Here is a 25142-nt window from a genome sequence, read left to right on the forward strand (position 1 = left end):
TCTCCCCAGCCTGTATCCTGTTCCTACCAGCTCTTCCTTCTCCTCTTCAGGCTGTCTGTAATGGCACCAGTTTCTCCCACAGCTGGTTTGTGTCCCCTCTGTGGAGTCCCCAGCCTCTCTCCAGACCTTCTTCACAACTCACGTGCAAAAGTAGCAAGATTTGACTATACAGCCATTTTTATAAGCATGTTTCGTCTCTTTCCTCCAATTCTTGTTGTCCACACTCCAATATATAGGCAAGAGAAAGGAACTATACTTCATTCTACAGACTGCCTTCTGTGAATCTGGTACAGAATAGATGAAATATGTATATTGGGAGTTATTATTTGTGTGGATTGTGATTTTTTGATTTTGATAAAGCAGCTTGGGAATGGCGTTTTTAAAGTATCTATTTTGAATAAGAGAGGGAAAGAAAATAGAGCCAAATGGTCAAGAAGCTAACTCCTAGTTGTCCTGGTAACAATTGCTTTCCTTTGTGAACAGCAGGGGTCACTAAAAAGAAGGGTTATACTGTGTGACGCAAACAGGCTTTTTTTTTTCTCCACTAGATCACTTTTCATATGTTTTCTGTTTTAATCATTATATTAAAGAAAGAAAATTCTTGGTTCTACTTTGTTTGACAGATAACAAACTCCTAATAAAAACATTATCTCCCTGATTATGGCCTAAACTATAAATTATCTCTGCCTCTAATAAATAATTTTTAATTCTTTTGTCAAAAGTGTTTTATAAAAACCTCTTTTACAAAGTATTTTCGTTATATTGTAAGCTGATATTGACATTTAACACTGTGATAGACAAGAGTGGGCAAAGTTATTTCCTCTCTTAGTTGTGATCATACTGTCATTTTCTTCATTATTGGCTGTTACTGGAAGGCAGACACAATTAGTAATGTGGAGAAATAAAAATGTTCACCACTTGGAACAAGTCAGCAAGAGAATAACAACAAACAAAATACTTAGATGGTCTCTCAGTGTAACTTCACTCAACATAAAATGTAAACAAGTGGATAATTCTGTTCTTAGAAGGATGGGAATTGCTGACCACACAAGGAAAGAAATAGAAGAAAACCTAGCCAAACACCTTAGCGGGAGGAATCCTATAAATGAGCATGCCAGAAAGATAGGTTGCTTGCTCTGCTTCGTATCTGTTCTGTAAGCTTAGCTTTCAAGGAGTTTTTGTATTTATCTTTGCAGCTGAATGAGTTCAATTTCTCTCAGATTAGGACAGAAGTTTCAGAACAGCAGGTTAATCCTTCCTGCCTTCACGGACAACTGAGCAAACAGACCTGTATCAACGTGGCCGAGTGTAAAATTGTAATTCTAGAGATTAATGTTGTCTTTCCTGTTTGACCTCCACATTTCTCTTCTAGGTATGTTTGCATGTATGAATGTATGTATGCATTTATTTATTTATTTATTTGTTTGTTTGTTGTTAACAGCTTCTGTCCAAGGCCCCTGGGAGAGGGCAATCTCACCGAACAAAGTGCCGTATTATATCAAGTGAGTATAAATAAGAATTCATTCCAGCTATTTACATTTCTTATTTAAGAGGAGAGCTAGTAATTTTCTTAAATGATTGTGAACTGCTCCAATAGTGTCTAAATGGGAAGTACAAAAAGGAACAAAGCATGCAATAAATTTCACAGAAGCCTGGTTATCTAAATCACAGTAGGATGTGCTGATTTGTAAGTTGTTTGGGTTTATGCTACTATAAATCACCTGCAAATGAAATAAAGCTTTGGGGTACCTGGATTATAATTTAAATTGTGCTGTTGCCCACTGTGTGTATGTATGGCAGGCCTTGCAAAACCAAAAAAATCCCAACATTCTGAATTGTGAATGTGATATTCTAGGGGGTTTTAACCTAAAAATGCACATATTCAATACTATGAATTCCTTTAGGGACAGTACTTGGTAAAGTCCATAGCTGAGGAACGACAAGGGACAATTAGTCCCTAAGGCCAAATCTTTTAGAGTCTAGTTCCCAAATTAAGCTAGTTTGCTATAAGAGATGTGTCTGCACAGCAAGTCAGAACATTTTTTAAAAATCACAATTTGGAAATACCTGCTTCTCTTGCCCTAAACAGAGCCACCATGCAACAACAACAAAAAAAGATGACTTAATACATTTTTTTCTTCTATTTTCAGTTCTCTACCTGTAACATGTGCTTTGAACTACTTATGTTGCTTCTGAAGGAGACAGGTGTTGCAATACCATCTATAAAGACTAGTGCAAGTAACAGAGACATTGTTTAATACACCTATTTCCATGGTTCCACTTAATATTCCCTAAATGCTTTGCAAGCTCAGCTAGTGTCACTGAAGCCATTTGGTTACAGATGGTTCTTGCAGTGGCACTTCAGTTGCAACTTCCACAGGGTTCACTTCTGCAGCAGCTTTAGAACAAGTACTTGAGTTATGCATGAAGGAAACTCTGTAGTGCATTTCAGAGGTTCAGTCATACCTGGCTAAGCTGGTTTACTGTTGCATTAATCTTGCAAGTTTTCTGATGTTTGTATTTGGCTATGAATAATGAAACAGTCACAGAGAAACTGGAAAGCTCCATCAAGAAGGAGGGGCAGTCTACCAGAGACATGTTGGAAAACAAGTCAGTGCTCTGGCGTGTAAGACTCAGTTTATGGCACTAATGTGAAGACAAAGATCCTCCTTTTCTCTTTCACATGGCAGGAATTGCCATTATGGGGAGAGGAGTTTGGCAATTCTTAAAGTAGGCACAAAATACATTTCACGCTCTGCTTGGCACCTCTGTCAATGACACTCACATCCAGCAGTTGGGGTAACTGGCTAAAATGGTCAATTCTGGCCTTGCTTACTCCTTCCTACTTTTTAGTCTTCTGTTCTAGGCCATTTACAAATTCAAAGGAATATGTTTATTTTGTTTACTTTAAAAAACATTTCAATTGCCATAAACTGTTGTAGCATTATGCCATGGGTGCTGATTTAGGATCCTGCCAACTACACCAGTTTGTTACAAATGAGTGATTCAGATCACTTGCAGAATCACTGTCAGAGGTATTAACAAGAATGGTTTTAATATGAATTTATAAAAGTGCAGCTTAATAAAGTTCAATGGCAAGGTTCGCTCTATTAGTTACTACATTATACAAAAGAAAATCAAGTTCAAATCTATTTCGAATGATTTACACAGAGACCAAAGGGTAAGGTAGACCCTCCCAATGGGTCATGAGTTTCAGAGCAGACCCCCTTGCTTTCTAAACTCCTGACGGAGTTTATCTGTGGCTAGGTCCAGCCTTAGTCTCAGACTTGGACAATGGTGTATGCCTAAAGGAAATGACTACATGGATTTCATTAATATTTATTTAGCATGCTACCAGCCACTTACCAAGAATCCATAAATAAGGGGTCTCTCTGCCTTGGGTAAGGAAAGATTTCTTAGTCTCAGGTAAGGAATCTCAATCCTTGAGAGGGGTCCCAGCTCCAGGGGAGAATACCTGGTATCCAGTCCAGTTGCAGTTTAGAGAACTCAAATTGGACTCATCCAAAGATTGGTTATTTGTGGAAAGGTTTCTGCCTCAAGGAATAACCTTGAGAGGTGTCCCTGGTTAAGGAGAGGTCACTGCCGTGCAGCCATGCTGCCCAGCAGGGAGAGCTCAAAGGTGGCTCCCGTAGGCTGTCAAAGCTACGGGATAAAGTGGTTGACTTGTAATCAAATTTAATACAGCAGGAAGGGTATGTCTGAGCCTCCTTGTACCCACGGGTTTCTTTGTTCTTTGATAAATGCCTCTTGGAAAAGCCACCTGCTATTCATGTATTACTCACACAACCTGTGTTCCAAGCGCGTGTGCATCAATGCTCACTGGGTCACTCTGCCCCTGTTTCTAGAGGAGTTCTTGGCCTGGCTACAGCTCAGGTCTTTACTTCCTGTGGAGCCTGTACCAAATTACTGATAGTTTGGTTAGGGAGTCAAGCACATTTGTCATACATTACTAGTTTAATTAAAGTTTTAAATTAGCCACATCTTTTATAGAAAAACTTGCTGTCCTTGAGATGTAAAACAAAGTGTTCAAGCTTTAATGTGTCTTACTGAGCTGATGTATCTATTGCCTTCTCCAGCTGTCCTCACTCTTTTTTTTTTCATTCATTCTCATCACTCATATTTCATATTTACAAGCAACTAAATTGTTTTCTGTACTTTTTGGCTTTTAAAATAAACCCATTCTGCCTTTAATCTTTGATGCATTTCTTTTCTATTGTTAATTCTCTAAAAGAACTTCATGAAGGCTGAGAAGATACAGGTAGCATTCTCTTCATGTTTACATAATTTTCTTTCTGTCATCAATGTAGAATATTGGTGTTAGCCCTCTTCAGTAACCAGATTTGCTATACATTTTACTGGTTTTCATTTTATCTGGTTTTCCCTTGATGCTTAACTGTTTTATCTCATCACTTTCCCATTTGCGATGATATTGCTCTCAATAATCCATAAATCAGGCAGCACTTCATGCTAAATCTTCAGCAGCAATGTTTATTTATGGTTAGGTATCTTCAAGACCTGTGATTTTCCTGGTTAAAATTTCATTTGTATACAGTTGATTAATCTGTAGCAACTAGCTGCTTCTAAAGCTATTACTTCAGTAATTCCTCTTGAGCTTATTCACACCAGTTGGTTTTGGATTTTTTTGTTTCAAATTGTATTTGTATAGGCAACATTGACATGGACAATATAATTATCAACAGTGTACAACCTGCTTCAGCTGTTCCCAGTGTCTGGCATTTGGTGATTTCTTGGCCTAGCGTCAGCCTCATGAAAATTGCCTTTTAATGGCCTTGCATCAGCTGCTGCATTTCCTTGCACCCTTTCATGTGCTTCCCTCCTTACAGAGATGACAGGCTAGACCAGAACTTCAGCCCCACCTTTCTCTTCCCCAGCAAACTGAGGAAATCTAGTTTTTGTCTACCAGGACAGCAGAAGTATCCCACACTGCAGGGGGACGTGGCTGCCATGGCACTGAGCACTTGCTCAGACCATGAGTTGCTACTGTGTTAAAAAACCCTCTGCTTTGCCTCTGAGTTAAAACTTGTAAAATTGCTTGAAGACACATTTTATCCATCCTTTTTCATGTTTTTTCTCCTTGATATATTCCTTGTGTCTAGTACAGAACTTAAAGGTTTTATTAGATTACAAAAGGAGAGGACTGTAAAAAACAGTTTTTGGTTTAATCAGTCCTGTTCTTTGAAGACCTTGATCCTGCTCTCACTGCAGCGCAACCTAGGAAATGGAAAGGAAGAAGCAGGCACAGGCATGTCTATACACTTTATTAATGTTTTAGGTATTCATTAAAATTTCTAAATTTAAGTTTTTAGAAGACAAAACAGGCAATTACTCAACATTAGAAATCTGAAAAGCAAATGGAAAAAATGTACACCTCAAAGACTACTGAATATATGTTAAAACATAAAAAAAGAGTCTCAAATTCTAAAAAAAGGCAGGGAATAAAGGTAGGTAGGCAGCGGATTTTTACATTGTAATTCAGGTTAGATCACATTTTAGCAGAGCTCACCCCATGATGAAAGGGATCTCACATGTGCATGCATGCACATGCATGTTCTTATCTTCCAATCAAACAGATAGAGAAGCTGCTCCAAATCAGTGACAGGTAACAAAATCAAATGTCTATTTTCCATTTTGCAACACCAGAAGTATTTGGTCATGCTGCACAACCCAATCCCTCTGCAGTGTCTGTCCTCCCAGGGCACAAGGGGACATCAAGCAGCTCTACTCTGAACCATGTTTGCATCTCTCTTGTGTGTCTCTTACCCTCTGCTCTGCAAACTTGTCCATTATTCAGCGCTAGGAGATCTCTGTTGCTGCGGATTAAGGAGTAGGAGTGGGATTGAAGTCTGCAACATACTTTATGTCTAGAAGATATTCAGTAGTCCTGCTGTCGTGATGTGTTGAAATCTAGTAGGTGTGACTTCTATATTTGCACTAATCTTTGACATTATTCTTCCTCCGTGTATCTGACTTGCCAGTTAATAGTGTCTGTCTTTTTACCCTCTTGCTGTGCCCATTCTTTTGAAGGATTTAAAATGCTTTTGCAAAAATACAGTAGTCTTTCATCTCAGTGCTTCCCACAAAGGAAACCTTCCAAGTTATTTCCCAGCCAAGCTTATTTTCTTATACAGATTATAGCAGTTCACTGAACTTTGTCCTGCTGAGGACAAAGCTGGATTCTCAGGAGCACAGCTTTGACTCCTTGAGAAGATCCATGTGAGCCTCTCTCTATAAATTAGCTATGCAGTGAGCTAACTCCAAGGACAAGGCATCTCCACTTGCTCACTCTCTTCCACATTGTAGTTTCCTATGAGAATATTTGATTTGCATTTAATGTATCAGCTTGTGAAATAGATTTTTGCTAGGTATAGATCCTTCATTCTTTCCCCACTTCACACTGGAGATCTAGCAGGCCAGTTTCTATAAACATACTTCTTTGTTGTCTTAATTTTTAATCTCCCTTTTAATTGTTGTTTAACCATGCAGAATTTCAACACAGGAAAAAAAAAAGCTAAGACCCCTGAGTTTTCATTGTAAAAGCAAACAGATTAAAGCCATGATTCTTTTACTTTTGTTCAACTTAGAGTCAGGATAAATGAATGTATCTGAATTAAATTCTGCTAAGATAAAATAAAGCGAAGAGATGCTTTTCTGAGAAAATCACTTGGGTTAATTGTTTCTTCTGCAGAGTGTAGATAAGTACAAGGCACAAAAGGAAGGAGGAAATATCTGTCAGATGGAGCAGAGAGAGGCATGGAGAACCATAAATAAATAATGTATGATTATGTATATGTAGTGAGTGAAGCTATGAGCAAGCTATGAAAACCATGTGTATGGCTGACAGTTAACCTATCTACCAAATACAAAAAAATGTATTATTTTGGCTTCTTAAAAGCATAGTTACTATGATTTTTTCCTGTATTTCAATTCTGAACTCTACATAGGAAAATTGAAACTATTGTGAAGGAAAGAAAAAACATAATGCTTTTCAGTTTGCCTTTATGTGATGTAAATTTATGCTGTCTGGCATAAAAACCTAAATGATATTTATTAGAGCTTTGTCCAAGTCCAGAGGTTTTCTTTATGATTTGTAGGGTTGTGAAGCCTTGGTTCCAAAACTTGTCACAAAAATTTAAACTCGCAGTGTAAATAAATGAGAAATCTTGAGCCTTTAACTACCTTTATAATGAAAGCAGTGGTTTTAAACTGATAATCTGTCAGTGGGGAGTTACTGCCCTCAAATAAGAAGCAACTGAAGGGGATTTAATTTGTTTTAAAATGAATTATAAGCACTCAGCAGCAATCTTAGTGTATCCTAGCTGGTGTGGGGGCTGAGGGCAGGGCTGTAGCCTCTGGTTTGGGGCAGTAAGTGAGGGAAACCATGTGCTTTCCCTCCATAAACATAGCACCTGTTGTGGAGGGTGGAGAGCAGCTTCCTTGGGTGCCACACAACACTTGGTCCTCTTGATAGGACACTGCTCATAGTTAAGTGGAGAGTAAAGCTCTTAAGCTTTGTTTCCAAATTCATTCAGTACAAATGCTCATGAAGAGTGTATACTGCTAAGCATTACAGAGGGGTTAAACAGTGCACGGATAATTTTTGTGCAGGTTAAATCTTAAAATGTGTTATGCAGGTAATGAGCTGGGCAAGAATTTTCGATGGAATCTGACTTTTCTGTTTTCCTAATTAAAGGGAACGTATCAACATTTAAAATTTATTAAATCCAGCTAGTCATTGCTTTCCAGCTCTGAGACTAGGAGATTAATAAATGAACTGGTTTTATAGGCAATAGTGTGAAAAAGTAAATTTTTGGTACTGTACAAGGAGTTCATGTATTTATAGTATAATAGAATATCATTACATAACCTTAAATATTTTACTTTTATTGTAGCTGAAGTTGTTACATTTATTGTAAACGGAATGTGATTTTTGCTTGAATTTTACTTCATTTCTATTAGCGTTGTTTTACTCCAGTTGTTCAATGTATCCTGGCTACACTTAACACCTGAAGTAAACGAATGAAAAATTACACACCAATATAAGCTTTACAAAGTTGAGTGGCATCTATACAATATGGTCCTATTTTATAGAGTATATGCCAAATCTTCCACTGAAAAGTAGATTTTACAGCTGCTCCTGATAGCTAAAATGTACTGCCATCTATTCAAAGCCCATCTTTTAAACAGTGTGCTTAATAAGCAGGATTCTAAAACAGGAATTATGTTTGATTTCCCCTGGAATGCTTTGAACTTGAAAAGATTAGACACATTAAGGAAAAAAATAGAAAGATTTGCCTGTCAGAATTTTCTTTTTTTTTAAGATCAATTACATACTTAATTTAGATGACAGACAAAGAGGAGAAAATTTCTGACAACTGTCCAATGTAATATGCAAGGAAATGGGGAACAATATCTCAGATTCCTTACATATTCGTGTTATATCAAGAAGTCTCATAGTTCCTTTGTTTCCTCCAAAGACTGACAGCTTCTCCAAAGCAGCACTTGTCACATCCATTGCCTGCATTGCCCTTGGTCCAGTGTTCCTTCTAATGCAGCCAGCTCCACAAATAAGACGATTTCTCCATTTCACACACAAAAAATTCCATCCATATAATAAGGGAGTCAGCATTAAATGGATCCCTCTTCAGCTACTGTGCCTTTTTTTGTCTTCTTTGTGATCTCATCAGTCTAAAACATGGCAGGAGTATAATTACTAATTGTGTGTTGAGAAAGGTCTCAATACCAGTGAGAAAGCAGTGGGTATAGCCAGGTACAATTTCCATTTCCAGCTCTATTTGCTGTGGATGCACAGCTTTGGTGGACTGTGGAACGTTCTCATATTGGCACTTGAGGCCATGCAACACTGAGAGCAGACTGAGAGTGCAATAATCGGCCACGCCAGCTGGGCTGTTTCTGTTTCCATAAGTGGCCTGTCTGTCAGGGCAAGGTCAGGTGTTTTCCTGGATTCTTTTTCAAAATTAATGCATGGAACCTGCTGAATTGCTCATGAATCTATTCTTTCTCTGACCTTCTGAGATGCCAGTTCTCCTGCTGACTGCAATAAGTTTGTACTTTTCAGAATATTCTCCACCTGTCTTTACAAACACTTCTTGCCGTGAGAAATTTGTTTAGTCTTTACTTACTGAATCGTGATTATGGATTATTGGGCCCATTCTTCTCCTAATGGGATCCCTTTCAATGATTTTTTTATTTCCTTCTTGTCAAGTAATAGATGAAATCTGTTCTGTGTTGTACATCAGTCCTGTGATATCCTTAACTTTAGACCTTAAATCCTGAGAACTAATTCATGTGTATGCTACACGTAGGTAGTACAGATTCTAAGGGACACATAAAATGAATTAATTGAGAACTGTATAAATGTCAGTAAGGCTGCAGTTAGACTTAAGGAAAGATTCTTATTAATAGATTAAGAATGACCAAATCATCTATATTCATTTTGCTTATTTCTCATTTTCTGTTTTAAAAGTTGAATTTTATGAGATAAATTATAGTTTCAAATACGATCTTTAGGTCTAGCAGCCTCCTGCATGCTACTTATGTTTTGAATTTCAAGTATTCATCAGATAAACTTTCATTTTAAGAAATCTCTTGCTAGATAATTTAAGAAAAACAAACCATAAAAAATGCATCTCATCTCTGAATGAATTGCTTTTCTTACAAGTAATTTTTGTAATACAAGCATTCATGGCATTGCATTTTCCATGGCAATTGAGCTCAGAAAATGAGATTATGGTACAATACAAGCAGCACACATTATATAACCACCCTAGCAGGGTCACTGAGTGGTGTCTACAGCCTACAGAGTGGAATAGTGAGTAGAGGTCAAACTTTGCTACTTATCACCTACCCACTCTGTGTGTCAAGGTCCTCCCTCCTCCTTTTCAGCAGGGCCAAAATTTGTTAGTATAAATGCTGTATGTAGGTGTTAGGTTAGGACCTTGAGGGGGGCACAAATTCAATACAGCAATAAGTTACTAAGAATTAAGGTTGCTGTAAATATGTGCAAAGTTATTGGTATGAGTTTTATTCTTCACTTACTTCACACTTCATAATGTGAACTTATGCACTATTATGTTAATGAAATTTAATGGCCAATTGAGTTGTGGGTCTTAACGTTAAAATTTTTATGCAGTAAGTAAAGGTTTTTAAAGAAAAATAAATATTTAAAACCATGATAATACAGTCTTATTCAGGTATTTTATATTTATCTAGATGTCTGCAGGAAAATTTCTATTATTTTAATATTTAAGTAGAAAAAAATTGCTTTAGATATCTGGCTAGTAAATAGCCCAGATTGTCTTTTGAATTTTATTATGTACTTGTCTCCTGGTTTTCTTTATCAAGATATTTTTTCTGTTCACTACTGCAAAGCTAATACAGGAGTAGAGCAGCAAAGATACATTTTTCTGTGCTTCATTTTTCAACAAATCTAATTCCATTTTTTTGCTTAAAAGCTGTATTATTGGAGAAAATATTGTACAACTTTTAATGCTTGAGGGTTATGACACCCTGCATGAAGCATACTAAGAAAATTTGTTAGAAAGAAATGTTACAGGCATGGAATTAAAATGTAAAGAGTAGCTAGAAAATTACTGTTTGGCATGGGAATAGATAACTCCATACAAATACCTCAACTATATCACCAACATGGAACACCATGATAAGATTTTAATCATAACCCAAAGCATTTCTAGTTGAGACATGGGTGTTAGACTTTGTTAATGATTAAGAGACACTTTTGCAGCAGGAACTAGCTCATAATCATCTCAAGGAGATGAGAGCTAAAGGATATATGGTCATATAAATGTACTCACCTGAAAATATGGAATAAAGGAATGTGAGGAAGACAAAAAGAAATTAAATTTCAATTGAATAAAAATACTGAAATAATAAAAGAATTTTTATTTCCAAGCACTGTTTTCCAATCCACCATTTGCCATCCTGGAGGTTCTATTAGCAAAGGGATACACATTTTAACATTGTAAAGGTTGTGACAAAAAGTGAAGAGATTCTGCTGCCTGCTGAAACACAGTAAAACTGCACCTTCATTAGAAAATCAGAAGCTGCATATGTCCTCCCAGATCAGTGATTTTTATCTACTGTTTCATCTTCAGTTTAACTCTGCTTAATTGCTTTTAACTTTAGGACTTCATCAATGGCAATGCTCTTAGCTGACCTTACCTTTTCAGAAAGCATAGAAAAAAGTTAAAGCGATTGCAAATGTGACTTGATGCAGCAACAGCAGCCGCAGTAAACAAGATACAGCCGTAAAGACTGGATGCGTCCCTAAGGAAACCGATCTGTAATTTAGTTTCAGATATAAACATAGAGAGAATAACAATATGAATGTTCCCTTAGTGAAGGGTTCACTTGGAGGTCTAAAAATGCAAATTTGATAGGAAACTTAAGGTTAAAAAATACGTTATGAGCACATATATGCATTCTGTTACTCCTGGGACTACCTCTGCTCAAACAGTTAAGGAACAATTTGAAAAATGTTTAAAGCAAAATTCTCATCAGTGAGGATTTTTTTTAACCATGTTTGCTGAGAATCCCTGGAATGTATAAATCATGTACTGCATTTGATAAATATGATTAAACAGCTAAACTGAGAGAAGTTCTGAAGTAAAGAAGCCTGCATTTATGGTAGTTTTTCTTACATCTTGATTACAGTGTTGCATGTCATTAATTTATATTTACTTCTGTGCTTGAAAGCATCCTCTGCTTCCATTTTATCACCAGCTCCAATTTTACTGAGCAGATTTTGTTAGTAAATGAGAAGTTCTACTGTGAAATACTTTTGTGTATATTAATCAGCTTTTAGCTACCGCATGATGTTCAATTCCTTTTTTGCTGTGTTTTGCTGATTCTTGACTATAAAAACATAGTCATTGAATATTAAAGTTTGCTTTTATGGCACAATGTTGATATTCAATGTGTCTTCTCTAAGACAATGCTAGTTCAAGTTCATTAAAAAAACATTCTGAAATTAGGCAGTTTCAAGCAGAAAACTAAACTCTGTAGCTGGACAAAAGACATCATTCAGCGACATTCACCAACCCAAAAGTATAGGCTTTGGGCTCTTTTTTTAAATATAAACCCCACAATGGTAGTTTCAGGAGGTATAGAGGGCTTGCATTTATAATTCAAAAATTGCTGTATGTTTCGTCACTGCCTTTGTGAAGCACAAAGGAAAAGCTGTCTCCAAGTGACAGACATATTCTGTACTTTCAGAGGTAACTGAAAAGCGCATTAGACAGCTCTGAATTTTGTTTGGATTCAGATTATATAATTTCCTTGAAGTATCTCTAAACTAAAATTATAGCAGGTACCAATCTGAATAATCTTTAATTTCAATGTGTGTGAATTTGGGGGTTTGGGATGTTTGGGGGATTTTTGTTGTTTGTTTGTTTGGGGGGGTTTTGGTTTGGTGGTTTGTTTTGTTTTGTTTTTGTTTTTGTTTGAACACTATTTAGAAATTAGCAGAAAAAAATAAAAGAGAAGGACTACTCAACCAATGATAAACCATATGGTCTGTCCCCAACAAAAGAAGGCATATTCATCAAGCTGCTGCCACAGTACTCTGCAGCAGTAGGAATTCAGAGGAAAGGGCTTGTCACAGTGAGGGGAAATAGGATTGAAAAGCACTATTCATTTGAAGGAGAAAATTCTTGTTTGAAACAAGTTTCATTGAAGTAATAGCAAGTTACAGATGGTATATTTCACAATAAGAAATTGGAAGAATGACACTTGGGACATCAAGTATCTGGATATGAGAGAACAAGTCTATTTGCTTAACTTCTTCAGTCCCTTAGACATTAGGAGCATATCAAAATGACTTGTTTAGGACTTTAGATTTCTAATGATGTGTTTTCTTTGAAGCTTATCTGCTCCTTCTTTCCTTACATGGAAGTCTTTCTTCAGGACTGCCCTTGATAAAACAAGACAAATCTTTTCTCTGACACTGTTCAATATGCAGAACATTGCCCTCCTTTTTCTTGGAATTTGTGTCTTTTTCCAGTCTATGTTTTTTTTCCTGCCCAGTCGTTTCTAACTTCTGTTCCATTTTCTCCTTAAAACAGCTCTTGATAAGGTCACTAACAATTTCCTGCCATCCAGTTCCAAGAATCTTTTCAGTGTTCACTTTCTTCTAGGTCATTCCACCACTTTCAATAAACCATCTTGCTGCTGTCCTTTCATGTCTTGTCTTGGCTTGTTGTCATTATTCCGTTGTAATAATTTACTGTTTGCTTCTTCTGTATCTTCCCCTCACTTTCTTATGCTCCCTTTGCAAAGCCAGTCTTCCCACTGGAAACTCTGCCTCCAGCCCACCACCCTCTTTATTCTACTTTCTCACCTCTCCTTTCAGAGTTTTGTTTAATTTAGTTATGCTGATGACTTCTGAACTTGTTAATTACAGTTTTCTTTCCTGTTTATATCACTTGCCCTTAGATGGTTATTAAGTCCCAAGCTCAAAATAGATGTTTTGTCTCAAACACCACTGTTTCTCTGCTGACATTTCTATTATTTCACACAGTGTTTTACTGCTTCTGTTGGCTATCCCATGCACTTTATGCCTACTTACACATTTAGTGTTGCTTGTCCTTAAGATAATTTATCTCCTTTTCCTACACCAAACAACTATATTTTTTTCTTTCTGATTCTCTTCTTCTGAGGGATTTTTACTTGGTACTCAGTCACTCTGATTAGCAGTAATCTAATTCAGCCTCAGCCATTATTGTCTCATTAAAAGATGCTGTGTTCACTGTATTAATAGTCATAAAATGAATTGTAACAGTTCAAAGTATTTTGTTGCACAGAATATGAAATATGTGATAAGAACTTAGAAGTTGTTGGAGGCACTGTTACTCTTTCCATCATCTAATTCCACATTACAGTTTGGAGCATCTTTATTTCTTGGTTACTTACCACTGGATGCCTCACTATACCTCTACACAAAAGGCTTTTTTTCTACATTCTACCCATTCACATGGATTAACAGAGAATTTTAAGGAACAACAAAAATATTCCTTTCTTATCCACGTGTCTGACCTGTCTTGAAGAAGACTGAAGTGATCTTGATCCCACAGAAGTCTCCATGCCAGCAGGCTCCTTTAACTTAAACCCCTTGAATTCTTTGTCCATTAGTGTTGGCAGGGGCTGACATTGTCAGAAATATCACTTTCTTCTCTGGGGTGCCTGGAGAGTAAACTGTAAAAAGCTAATTGTCTTGGTAACGGTGTTTAGTAACAATTTTCTCTGAGGCAGTTCTCTCAGATTATTCCCTTTATTTCAGATTAATTCCATAAATTCTAATCTCTGTGTATTGGGAAGCTACCAAACTTTAATTTAGAAGTGTCAGTTTGTTAACACACATCAGCTCTGTATTTGTAAATTACTGTTTGCTCTGGCTCCCTCTGATTCTGACTAGCTGCTAAGGTTTTTCCTACTGAGTAGAAGAGAGCCTTGTCCCTTCTTGTTCTGAAATAATATATCATAGGGCAAGGTACTGCAGAAGTGTGGATTAGCCCTGAGCCCAGTGGCTCTCAAGAGCAGCCTGCTGTCTCATGGCTGTCCATCCCACCAGGTACAGCTGCATTCAGCACAGGAGCATACTGGTATTGTCTGCAAAAATTATAGTTAATGGCATTTTCAACATAAAGCCCTTCTCTGAACAACCCTATATAAAGAGTGGGTGCTCACTGAAGAGGGTCTATGATGCCAGTGCTGTTCAGTGGTGACCCAGTTACTTCTGCATGAACCAAACAGCAAGAGGAAAACAAGCTCTAAGTTACCAATCACTGGCAGAAAAACTTACAATCAGATTTGGTAGACACAATCATTCTCAGTCAAATCTATCTTTTTTGCTGTATTTCTCTTTAGTACAATACCATGAAATTCCAGCCATCTTGAGTGCAGAGTTGTATTTAAGTACAGAGGCTTGCACAATAGCCAGCAATTCAAGGGCAAAATTGGCCAGGCTGTTTTAAAACAGCACTGGAGTATACCAATAGACTGAGAGTGGATTTCATACTGGTGATGCTGGAAAAAAGTTTGACTACTCATTAAACCATAGTTTATCATGAATGAGAATTTAGAAAAAAGTTTTAGCAGCTATTCAGCCTCACACCAGTCGCGCTTCCAGCAATCTCACACTGAACCAAAGATGTAGCATAAAGACAAATCAAGTGCTTCACTAGCTCAGCTCTTCACAAGAGAAGGCAAGTTTCCTTTCTGTTAATGCAGGATGCAACACAATGGATCTCAACTCTAAATTAGATTCTCTAAGCAGCGCTACAATGGAGATATTTAATAATAACAATTAGTCTGTATAATGTACTCTCAGCAGCTGTCTGTGATGCTTTTCATTGCAGTACACTTTCCTCACTGAAGTCAGTACTACTGACGTGCTGTTAGCAGCATAGCACCTACTTTATATGCTCAGACATTGCCCCAAAATTAGAAATGGTAGTTACAAGTTTTTTCCCTTCTCATGAGAGATGTATGCTCATGATTTGCAAGGTCTTGGTGCATTACAAAAGAGATTACTATTACTATCCATGCTGGTTTTTTTAAACATCACTTACTTGTCTCAGGACTTTGCAATAGCAATACCCCACTAACTTAAACCAGAACCGTATCCCAGCACCCACTCAATTTTTTTTTTTTTTTTAAGTTCTTCAAAAACACCAACTCTCTTTTCCAAATCCTAACAGCTTTTCTGAGCAGGTATTTAGCTGAAAAATATTTTATTTTTCCTGGGAGCACTGGCACTTTCATTTCCCTGTTGCTGCAATTGGTGCTCCTTTAGCATGACTCAGTCAGTTCAAAGCTGTGTTGTACTTTTTACTGTACTGTCAGTCTCAGAAACTTCTTTATTCCACCTTGGTATTAAAAGGAAAGCCTGCTTTCAACTTCAAGTCAAGCTACAGTTGTATTATTCTAAAGCTTCCTTTGGAAAAAAAAAAAAATAGAACAAAGTCCCCATCAGTGGTAATTAATTTTGACAGTGTGGGCTTTGTAGCAATTCACAAACCTGTACCCGGTGCCCACCACCCACTCAATTTTTTTTTTTTTTTTTAAGTTCTTCAAAAACACCAACTCTCTTTTCCAAATCCTAACAGCTTTTCTGAGCAGGTATTTAGCTGAAAAATATTTTATTTTTCCTGGGAGCACTGGCACTTTCATTTCCCTGTTGCTGCAATTGGTGCTCCTTTAGCATGACTCAGTCAGTTCAAAGCTGTGTTGTACTTTTTACTGTACTGTCAGTCTCAGAAACTTCTTTATTCCACCTTGGTATTAAAAGGAAAGCCTGCTTTCAACTTCAAGTCAAGCTACAGTTGTATTATTCTAAAGCTTCCTTTGGAAAAAAAAAAAAATAGAACAAAGTCCCCATCAGTGGTAATTAATTTTGACAGTGTGGGCTTTGTAGCAATTCACAAACCTGTACTTTGTGCATCAGCATTCCTTATTATTCTAATTAAAGTGGAACATTGTGCCCTCACCAGTCATTAATGGGTTTTCATTTTGTAAATGACATTTGCAAAAGTTAAAACGGGCAGTTCATATGAAGTCCACAGGCAAGAGCGTTAAAATTAGCATCACCATAGCAACAGTCTTCCATCATTAGTATTCAGGGCAATAGCAAATGTTTTGTTGTGCTTTTGTTTCCAAAAAAAGATTTTTTTTCACTTGTCATTCATAAATAGAAAAGGCTCAAACCCATATATTACAGGAAAAATTATTATATTCATTTGGATCTCACTGTTCTAGAATTTCCCATTTTTTCAAGGTATTTATTTTTAAGGGCAGAGGTTGAATTTCACAATCTCTACAGCTGTGTATGTCTAACCTCCTGAGCAACATTTATTCCTTGCCAGCCTGCTGCTCAATGGTACAGCTTCATATAAAGTCTGTCACTTCTACTCAAGAATCTGTACCAAGTAACAGATTCTGATGAGAATCTGTAAAAGATGCATGCACAACAAAACACGGTCAGTCCCCCCATTACGTGGAGAGTGCAGCTCCTCTGTGCTGGGTTTGGTGGTTAAGTGATGCTATTTATATATCATTATTTCCCCCTCCTCAGGAACTGAAATGTAAGTGCACACATCATGTCTAGTGAAACAATATTCAAATATCATCTCATCTTGCACAGTTTTGAATTAAGGAGAGAAAAAATGGCATCCTCCCCTGAAGAACACCAAGGTAGATTATTAGCATACTTCAACATCCTTTATTTGAAGAGATGGTGCTGGCTACTTTATTTCCTCAAAGTTTACAGCGGAATTAGTTGTCTGGAACCACACTGCAGCAATATTTTGCAGTTTGAGAAACAATTTAGCACTACATCTCCTAAATGCACTTGGAGGCATCCTGTTCACATAGGTCTTGTTCAAGCAAAAGCATATGCCATCGATTTAGGGAACACAGTAGTTTTCCTCTAGAAACAAATATTTTGTGTGCAGGCAGAGAGGGCTTAAGAAAAGAAAAGCAAGAGGAAAGACGTTAGTGGAAGTAGGTGATGAGCAGGATGAGGTCAGTAGAAGGACTGCTGGTTTACTTCACAGTATCCTGGCTTTTCAGTAACAAGCACAGATCAGAAGTAACTAAATGTTTTCTAGCATTATGTCTCTGGGTTTTAATTTGGCCCAGGAAGATTCTTTCTTTCCTCTTCATCTTCTTAAAATACTTCATTTTGCATAATTTTGTGAAGAGGAGTCTTTAACGAGTAAATACACTCTAGTGCATTGTAAAAGCTAGGGGTATTACCCATTTCATGAAAGATATTCTTGTATTTTAATAGATGGGGCACATTTTCATTCAGTGATTGCCTTGCTAGTACCTGCCCTTGCAGTATTGATTAATTTTTCAGCTAGTGAAATCTGCAGAATGGGAAAACTCTTAAAAATGGTGAATACATATCTGAGGAGAATTGCTCTCAGATTAACTAAAAATTATCCGCAGTGGGTTGACATTTGGTGTTTGGGTCTTGGAGGGCTTTAACACAGAAGGGGATTGCAGTAACTCTGAGGTTCTGAAATATGTACATAAATGTTTATGTGTTCAACCACTTTCTTTCTTTTACAAAAGCACCTTTTTGCTAGCTCAAGTTCATTTTCCCCCTGTGCTGATACGCTTCGCTTTTTTCCCTTTTTTGTGGCTTGTCAGGTGCTTTCTGGAGATTCAGCATGCTAAAGCAGTTCATTTTCTCTCTTTTAGACTTCCATATCCTACTGCAGTGAAGATACTTACTGAACTGTAATATTTTGCAGAATTTTGCCATTTGATCTGCACAGATAAAATCAGTGGAAGAAAGGAGCATCATAAAAACAGAGTAATTTTCACTGAATCCAGAATGTAGTCTTCATTTAACTAAAAGGTTTTGTGCCTAGCATTCTGTCTAAGTAAGCTTCTTCATAAATCTATGTTTAATACTAGTTTCTTGCAGTGCTGAATCTTATAATCATCAGTTAAGTAACTTACCTTTTCTTTAATCAGTTTTGGAGATCTTTTAGATTATTAGCTCTTTACAGTAATTGAACTGTAACATCATTAGAAATATTTACCTAAATTGCAAGGGGTTGATAGCCTTGTTTATTGCAAAACTGACAGGCAGAGAGGAAGGATCTGTGACAGACTACCATTTTCCATTCCAGACTTCATTCTTTCTCAGGCAGACCCTTGAGCAGTGGTGTGGCAAATGAGAGGAAATTGCCAGTTTCTTATTTATCCAAAATGGTTAAATGCTGTGTTTCCCCAAATATATGTATACACCTTCTACTTAGGCATGTCATTGAAAAAGCTACTGAAGTTTTTCTTCATTACAGATGTTTCTGCATTTGGTCTAGAAATACAGAAGGAGATGCACCTCTGTGAGCATGGGTTTCAGATTTGCCATACTAGTTGCAGATTCCCCTAATAAAAAGTAAACTCTGGAAGTAGAAGTAAGCAAATGAAATATCCTCAACTTTCTGTTTCATAAATTACTCTTCTTTAAACTCATACCCAGCTTCAACCTATAGAAACCCCAGAGAGTGGAAATAAGTGCCTTGCAGCTGTTTTGCTAAGTGTAACAGACTGTATTTTGTAGATGGAAATGTCAATGATTACAGGAATAAAAAATAAAAACCAAGAGTTAGAACTACTAAACCAAAACCACAATTTTATTTCTCATCTATAAACTTTTAGTGCAAGTAATTGGGAATACAGGCATCTTGAAATTTTATTTCAGTGTTTAGAAAAAAAAATCTTCCAGATTTCTGGCAGTGAGATCTTTTTAGCCAGTAGGACACGGTTGTTGAAAAAAATCATGTTTTAGCTCTATACTTCAGATTACCTTAAGTATCACCTGAAAAGTAGAGGTTAAAAAACTGATTTCCAAAGATGAGCTCACCATCATTTCCAAACACTGATTTGAACTTTAGAATCTGAAGTCAGCTATTTTGATATAAGCCACCATGAGGTTGTGTTTCTGGCCATAGTTGCACTCATGTTATTTGTTTTTTTAATTACTGTCTGTTAATGTGTGAGTGCTTATGCTTTTAATACCGCTGTAATATTACCAAACAATTCCATTGCAGATAGTGTTCTCTATCTTCGTATTTGACATATATTTATTCCTGTACATTCCTCATTCATCTGCTTCTCCACTATTTTAATTTTGCTATGGCACAAAAGCAATTAAGGCCTTACTAATATGGTTATTACACATTAAAACTTACTTTAATATGCCATAATTTGTTCTCCTGCTTCCAGTCTGAAGGAGGAATAAATACTTCATTGTACTGTTAACAATCTTGACATGAGCAGAAGAACCAGAGGACTCACAGGTTATGGTGGTAGCAGTTTAGGCTCTCATCAGACTTGCTGCCAGAAGTTTGGAAATCAAATTTAAGTTCTGCATTTAAAGCAGCTTGCATGGATGTATGTTCGTTGATTTCAGCAAAGTTACTTCTTGTTTTAGGTACTCTAAAAGGGATCAGAATGTGGGTCTCAGCATTCCCTCTCATGTATCATGTTTTTTCACATCAGTGCCCAAAATATTGTGGAATAAACATTTGCTGCTAGCAAGATGCAAATCTGTATCTGCAGTGTTCTCTTGAGAAAACTGAGCGCAAAACCCTCAGCTCTGCTTTGCTCTGGGGCATTTGTTCACCATTCTAGAAATAAGGAGTGGAAAAGAGTCTGTCAGTGTGAATCCTTTATCAAACTCCACTGTGAGGGAATGCCCACGTCGTGTGGTCTCTCTGCTTTGAATTGAGTCAGCCAAGGGGAATTTCTCGTGTGTCAGTCCCAACCTGGTTTCGGTCAGTGGATGTATTTATAACACCCAGAAACCCCCCAAACAATTCTTCTTTTGTAACACATCGCTTTTAAAATACTTAGCAACTTTTCCCCCAGTTTTATACATTCAAATTAAGTTTCCACCGACTTAAAGAGATCTTTGTTAATCTTACTCACTCCCCTTTTCTTGCTGTTATGCATTATCTCCTACAAATAGTCATTTAAAGACCTGAGAGCCCAGTGGTGCTCTGACATCTCCAGACTGGACTTCTGCTCATCGGTGTAGCCAGTTCTGGGGCATGTTTCAAGGACACTGATAAAGATTGTCGCTGCATTGCCTTGCCTTGCCTTCCCTTGTTGCATCTTGCAGATTTTCAGCTTTTCTGAATCCACTCTTTATTAGATCCTGCCAATAACTTTTAGAATTTATACCCAAACATTTCCTTAAATCACAGCTGTTCTGTTCTTTGTGCAGAGGTTAGACAAAAAAGGCAACCAACCCAAAAAACATCTAGAAAACTGCCTCCTGCCTCATTGTGCACACTTCAGTTTTCCTGGACAATTTGCTTGCCACAATCTTTCTGCTCTGAGCTCAGCCTGCTGCAAGGCTCAGCAGTCTCCAAAACAACAGCTCAAATATATTCTAATTTTATACTCTTCAGGTCTTTTTACCACCATCTTAAAGTGAAGTGCATCAAGAAAGAGCATTTGCCTGCAATTTTTTTTGTTTGTTTGTTTATGAAACCTTCCTGATTTATCTAGAATATCATTTTTGTCTTAACAAAGAAAGTAACATATGTGCAGGTGAATAATGAGTAAATCTTTTCAGCAAAATAAGAATAATTTGTTGGTTGGTTTTTTTCCTCAATGTAAGCCATTCATAAGTGTAGTATGTACTGACAACCTTTAACACAGCTTCACCTCACAGATTTCCATTGCTAGTGAGACCAAACAGGTGGCAGCCCCCAATCAGTGCCTTGTTATCACTGAGGAGCTTTGATCTACCTAATGTATAATAAATAAGATACTGCATTTTAATAATCTTGCTGTTTCCATATCACTTACCTTGCAAGTTCTTATTTATAAAAACTCATCCTGACATTGTTGATTTTTTTTTTTTTTGATCATTTATTTATTTCACCATACCTACCAGTAGACAGATGATACAGCAGCTGGAAGTTATTATACAATATACCCACTGCTTCCCTATCCTCCTTTGTCCTCTTCTTGTGGCTGCAAAAGATGGAACCACTCTTTTTTTTTCCTTAACTCTACACCATAGAAGAGGCTGACCAGATGGTCCTTTTAGGTTAAGATATTGGCTGACAGAAAATGCAGTTAGGCCTAAAATCCCCCTTCTTTTCTACATGTACTCCTCATTATAAGGCTGTATTATGCCATTATGCTCCAGTAAAGACCAATTTTCTTTTTTTTAAACCAGTTAAATAAACTTGAAGAGCCTTCTTAAAAATAGCATCCTCAGTTCTGCTCTTACATATATATATCAATCTAGGTTTGGTGTTGCAGGATTTTTAGCAATTTAGACTCATACTACTACTCAAATTCCATGTATGTACTTGTGGTCAGTCTGATGGTTTGAAGACAGGGAGGATCAGAGCAATCCATCTCTGTTAAAAAGGCACTATTAAGCCAATTATATTTACACAATATATAATAATATAGAATCACAGAATACTGCTGCATTGCTTATGATTAGGTATTCTTTTTATTCACTGAATGCCAGTGCTAAATTTCTCACCAAACTGTGTAATGTCAAACTCAGCATTTAATTAAATGTTGAGTTAGAAAAAGAAAAACTATACAACAGACACTTAAATTTTGCTCTAAAGGTTATTTTAAATTATCCTTATAATTGCAAATTATACAAAAAAAAACAAAGTAGAGAAAATATGATTTCAGCATAATGACCTAAATTAAGAAAATATGAACTGTCTTTTTCAACGTTGGAGTTGGTGGCTGAAACTGATTATATAAACTCTGCCCATCCAGGAACAAGTTTAAAAAAAAAATTATAATGCACCAAATTGTTTTAAGCGAGAGAATGGGATGGTCTGTCTAAGCAAGAACAACGTGTGCTCGCTAAGGAATGCAGCCAAAATTTTGTTTGGAAGTAAAATTCAGCTCAGTGTATAGTATGCAAGGCACTAAAGGGTTAGAGCATCGTCACTACACACTGTGCTCTTGCAGGTCACAAACTTGGCAAGATGCAGAAGTGTTGTGTGAATACAGGGAGTCCAAGGGAGCAGATGAATATTCTTCTACATCCTACCTTTTACCAGTTTCTTACAGAAATTGCTACCTAAACCATTGCTTTGTATATAAAGAAAATCTAAGAAAGAAATGCTGGTATGCATTGGGAGTGCTTTCACGATTTGATAATTCTGTCAAAAATCGTGCCAGTTTACAAAAAATTTTAATGGAAATAATAGTTGTTTTTCTTAGAAAATTTGACTGCTGCAAACTTTGGAAATTACATATAAAATATTCAGCAAACTTCATTGGTAGTGACTTGGTTTTGTCAGATTAGTTGCTTTCTGGACAGAAAATTCACTGCTTAAACATAATTTGATTACCAACTGATTTCTTTGTTAAGCACATCACAAAAGTTTGAGGATCTAGCACAGCAAAGAACGTGTCCTGCATGGCAGGTAAATGACAGGCATTTGAGCTGATCTAAAACTCTTCTGGCTCCCCAGTGAGGGGAGAGGTTTTAGCCATTTCATGTGATGAATTTATTCTGCAGGAACAGGCCCAACTAGTTTCAGAAAGTTACCACAGTTGTTGCAGCAGCTCTCACATTAGGCCAGATAATTTGAAATGAAAAAAAATTATATTTTTAAAATCAAAACTTATAGATGTGAAGGAAATCATGCCTTGGGTCCACAGGAGCACTAAGTGGGAAGTAGAGGAACACCATGGCCTGCTGTAGCGCCATCCACCTCTCAGCAGTAAGAACAAGGGTCACTGTGTGAAATTTGAACCCAGAAATGGCAATTATTCTCAGGGCAGACACACATAACAGTGTAACTAAGATAATATGCCACTAGAAAGTTCAAATAGCCAAAATATTGCCGCATTTGGAGAGTTGCTCTCTCTTGGCTATTTCATAGGCTAAATCACTTAATTTAATGGCAGCATAGACACAGCCCCACTGGCCTGGTTTTCTCCAAACTGAAAGCAAGTTTCATGTACAATGTTGACAAAACATTGTAAAAACAGTCACTTTCTTCATCTCTTATCAAATATGGTGTACTGTCATCACCAAATGATTGTTTTAATCACATAAATTCCCTTTCAAATTTTTTTTTTCAATTTTAAAGGTCAGTGAAGTATAATGTTTACAATGAAAGTTATCAGAAAACTTAAAATATGGCATAAAGTAAAAAGAAAAATATTTATTTGGGGAATGGAAGACTTTTAATGATGATACCTTACTCACAAACAAGAAATACATTTCTTTGGTTTGTTTCCTAAATTGTAATTCTTAGAGCAAAGCTTAATATGGAAAGCTGCTAAAAATAAAACTCTCCAAAGGTTTTAGTTCAGTATTAAATACTCTGGTTTGAAAAAAAACAGTGGATTAGATGGAGTCTAATCCTCCACTCTCTGCTTGGGTTCTGTTTGGCAAAATTCTTAGTCTGTCAGCTTCTGCAAATCTTTGCAAAATTATTTTTATCCTTAATAAATTATTTGCTCTGTTAGTTACCCTAAAAACAGAACAAATTGAGGGACATGGGTAGAAGGATAATAATTTGAAAAATAATTGCAGTAGAATTTTAAGAATGAGAATGAAAAGCAACTGCCGCAACAAAACTGTGGAAAAGTAACACGACATTCATTTCTCCACACTGCTAAAAATCATAAGGCCCATAAGCAAAATAAATTTTATTGCTAAAGTAAAAAAGTATTTAGAAATCACATCTTAACCCTGTCTTTATTTAAAAGATAAGGCTGAAGGTTTGTTTTTTAATTATTATTATTTTCTCTTGCCTGATGTGTATTAGTATAAAGGCATTAACTAAAGTGGGGTAATTATTTGCAAAATGACATTTTGTTCTAAAGTTGGCAACCACAGACCAGAGCTATTGACAGTAATTGAAGAAAAGTTATTTACCTGAAGAGTTATGATTTAAAATGACACCTTATTTTTAGTTTGACAAATAGACTTTTTTATTTTAGGATTAGAGATGAATGCTCAAACACTTGTACTGTTTCTGAGACAGAAGGTGTGAGCTTAGAAGATCCTTCTTTCTAACTTTAATGACAGAAAATCTTCCACACAGTACATAATATGGTACCTATGTGTTAAATTTATGCCAGTATGAAATGGCAAATTCTGGACACTATTAAGTAAACAAATGGTTTGAGTGCTGTGCTCTGCATTTGTAGTGTACCATGTAGATATAGAGAAACCTTGGTTGAATTTAATACCTTCATTTTTTTCCTGGAAGGAAGGTGACAAAAACTGTGTGATGTTTCTTAGGCCAGATAATATGAAATAAGGTATTTTGAACTTTCAAAATAATCTGGCTTTCTGTGTCATGCAGTGAGGGAGATGATAAAGATGGGTAACTTCACTTAGTCCTAGCAATAAGAATTTTCTCTTTAAGTCCGGACTACTTTAGAAAAAGCTGAAGATTTTGATATGGTAGAATTGTAGGCTGACATTTCTGATAATGTGTTCAAAGGAGTTAGATGCAGCAGCAGGAGTCTAATAATGTTAATATGGACCATAGCCAATGTTTAAATCCTTAATATTTTAGGACTGTGTAGAT

At 36.6% G+C, this 25142-nt stretch overlaps 1 protein-coding gene across 12 annotated transcripts in view; it reads left to right on the forward strand.

Annotated features, from left to right (window-relative positions):
- Window positions 1-25142, forward strand: part of DMD (dystrophin) — an 896220-nt gene that overhangs the window by 777435 nt on the left and 93643 nt on the right. For 11 of the 12 annotated variants that reach the window (XM_017733467.1, XM_017733459.1, XM_017733457.1 and 8 more), the window contains one exon: window positions 1442-1502. In XM_017733467.1, coding sequence (XP_017588956.1) covers window positions 1442-1502 — 61 coding nt within the window. Of the gene's footprint in view, window positions 1-1441; window positions 1503-19520; window positions 19526-22606; window positions 22614-25142 lie in introns of those variants that run through there. The other variant, XM_017733466.1, reaches the window with a different exon arrangement.

The sequence above is a fragment of the Corvus brachyrhynchos genome, unplaced genomic scaffold, assembly GCF_000691975.1.
Source record: "Corvus brachyrhynchos isolate BGI_N302 unplaced genomic scaffold, ASM69197v1 scaffold34, whole genome shotgun sequence".
Classification (NCBI taxonomy): domain Eukaryota; kingdom Metazoa; phylum Chordata; class Aves; order Passeriformes; family Corvidae; genus Corvus; species Corvus brachyrhynchos.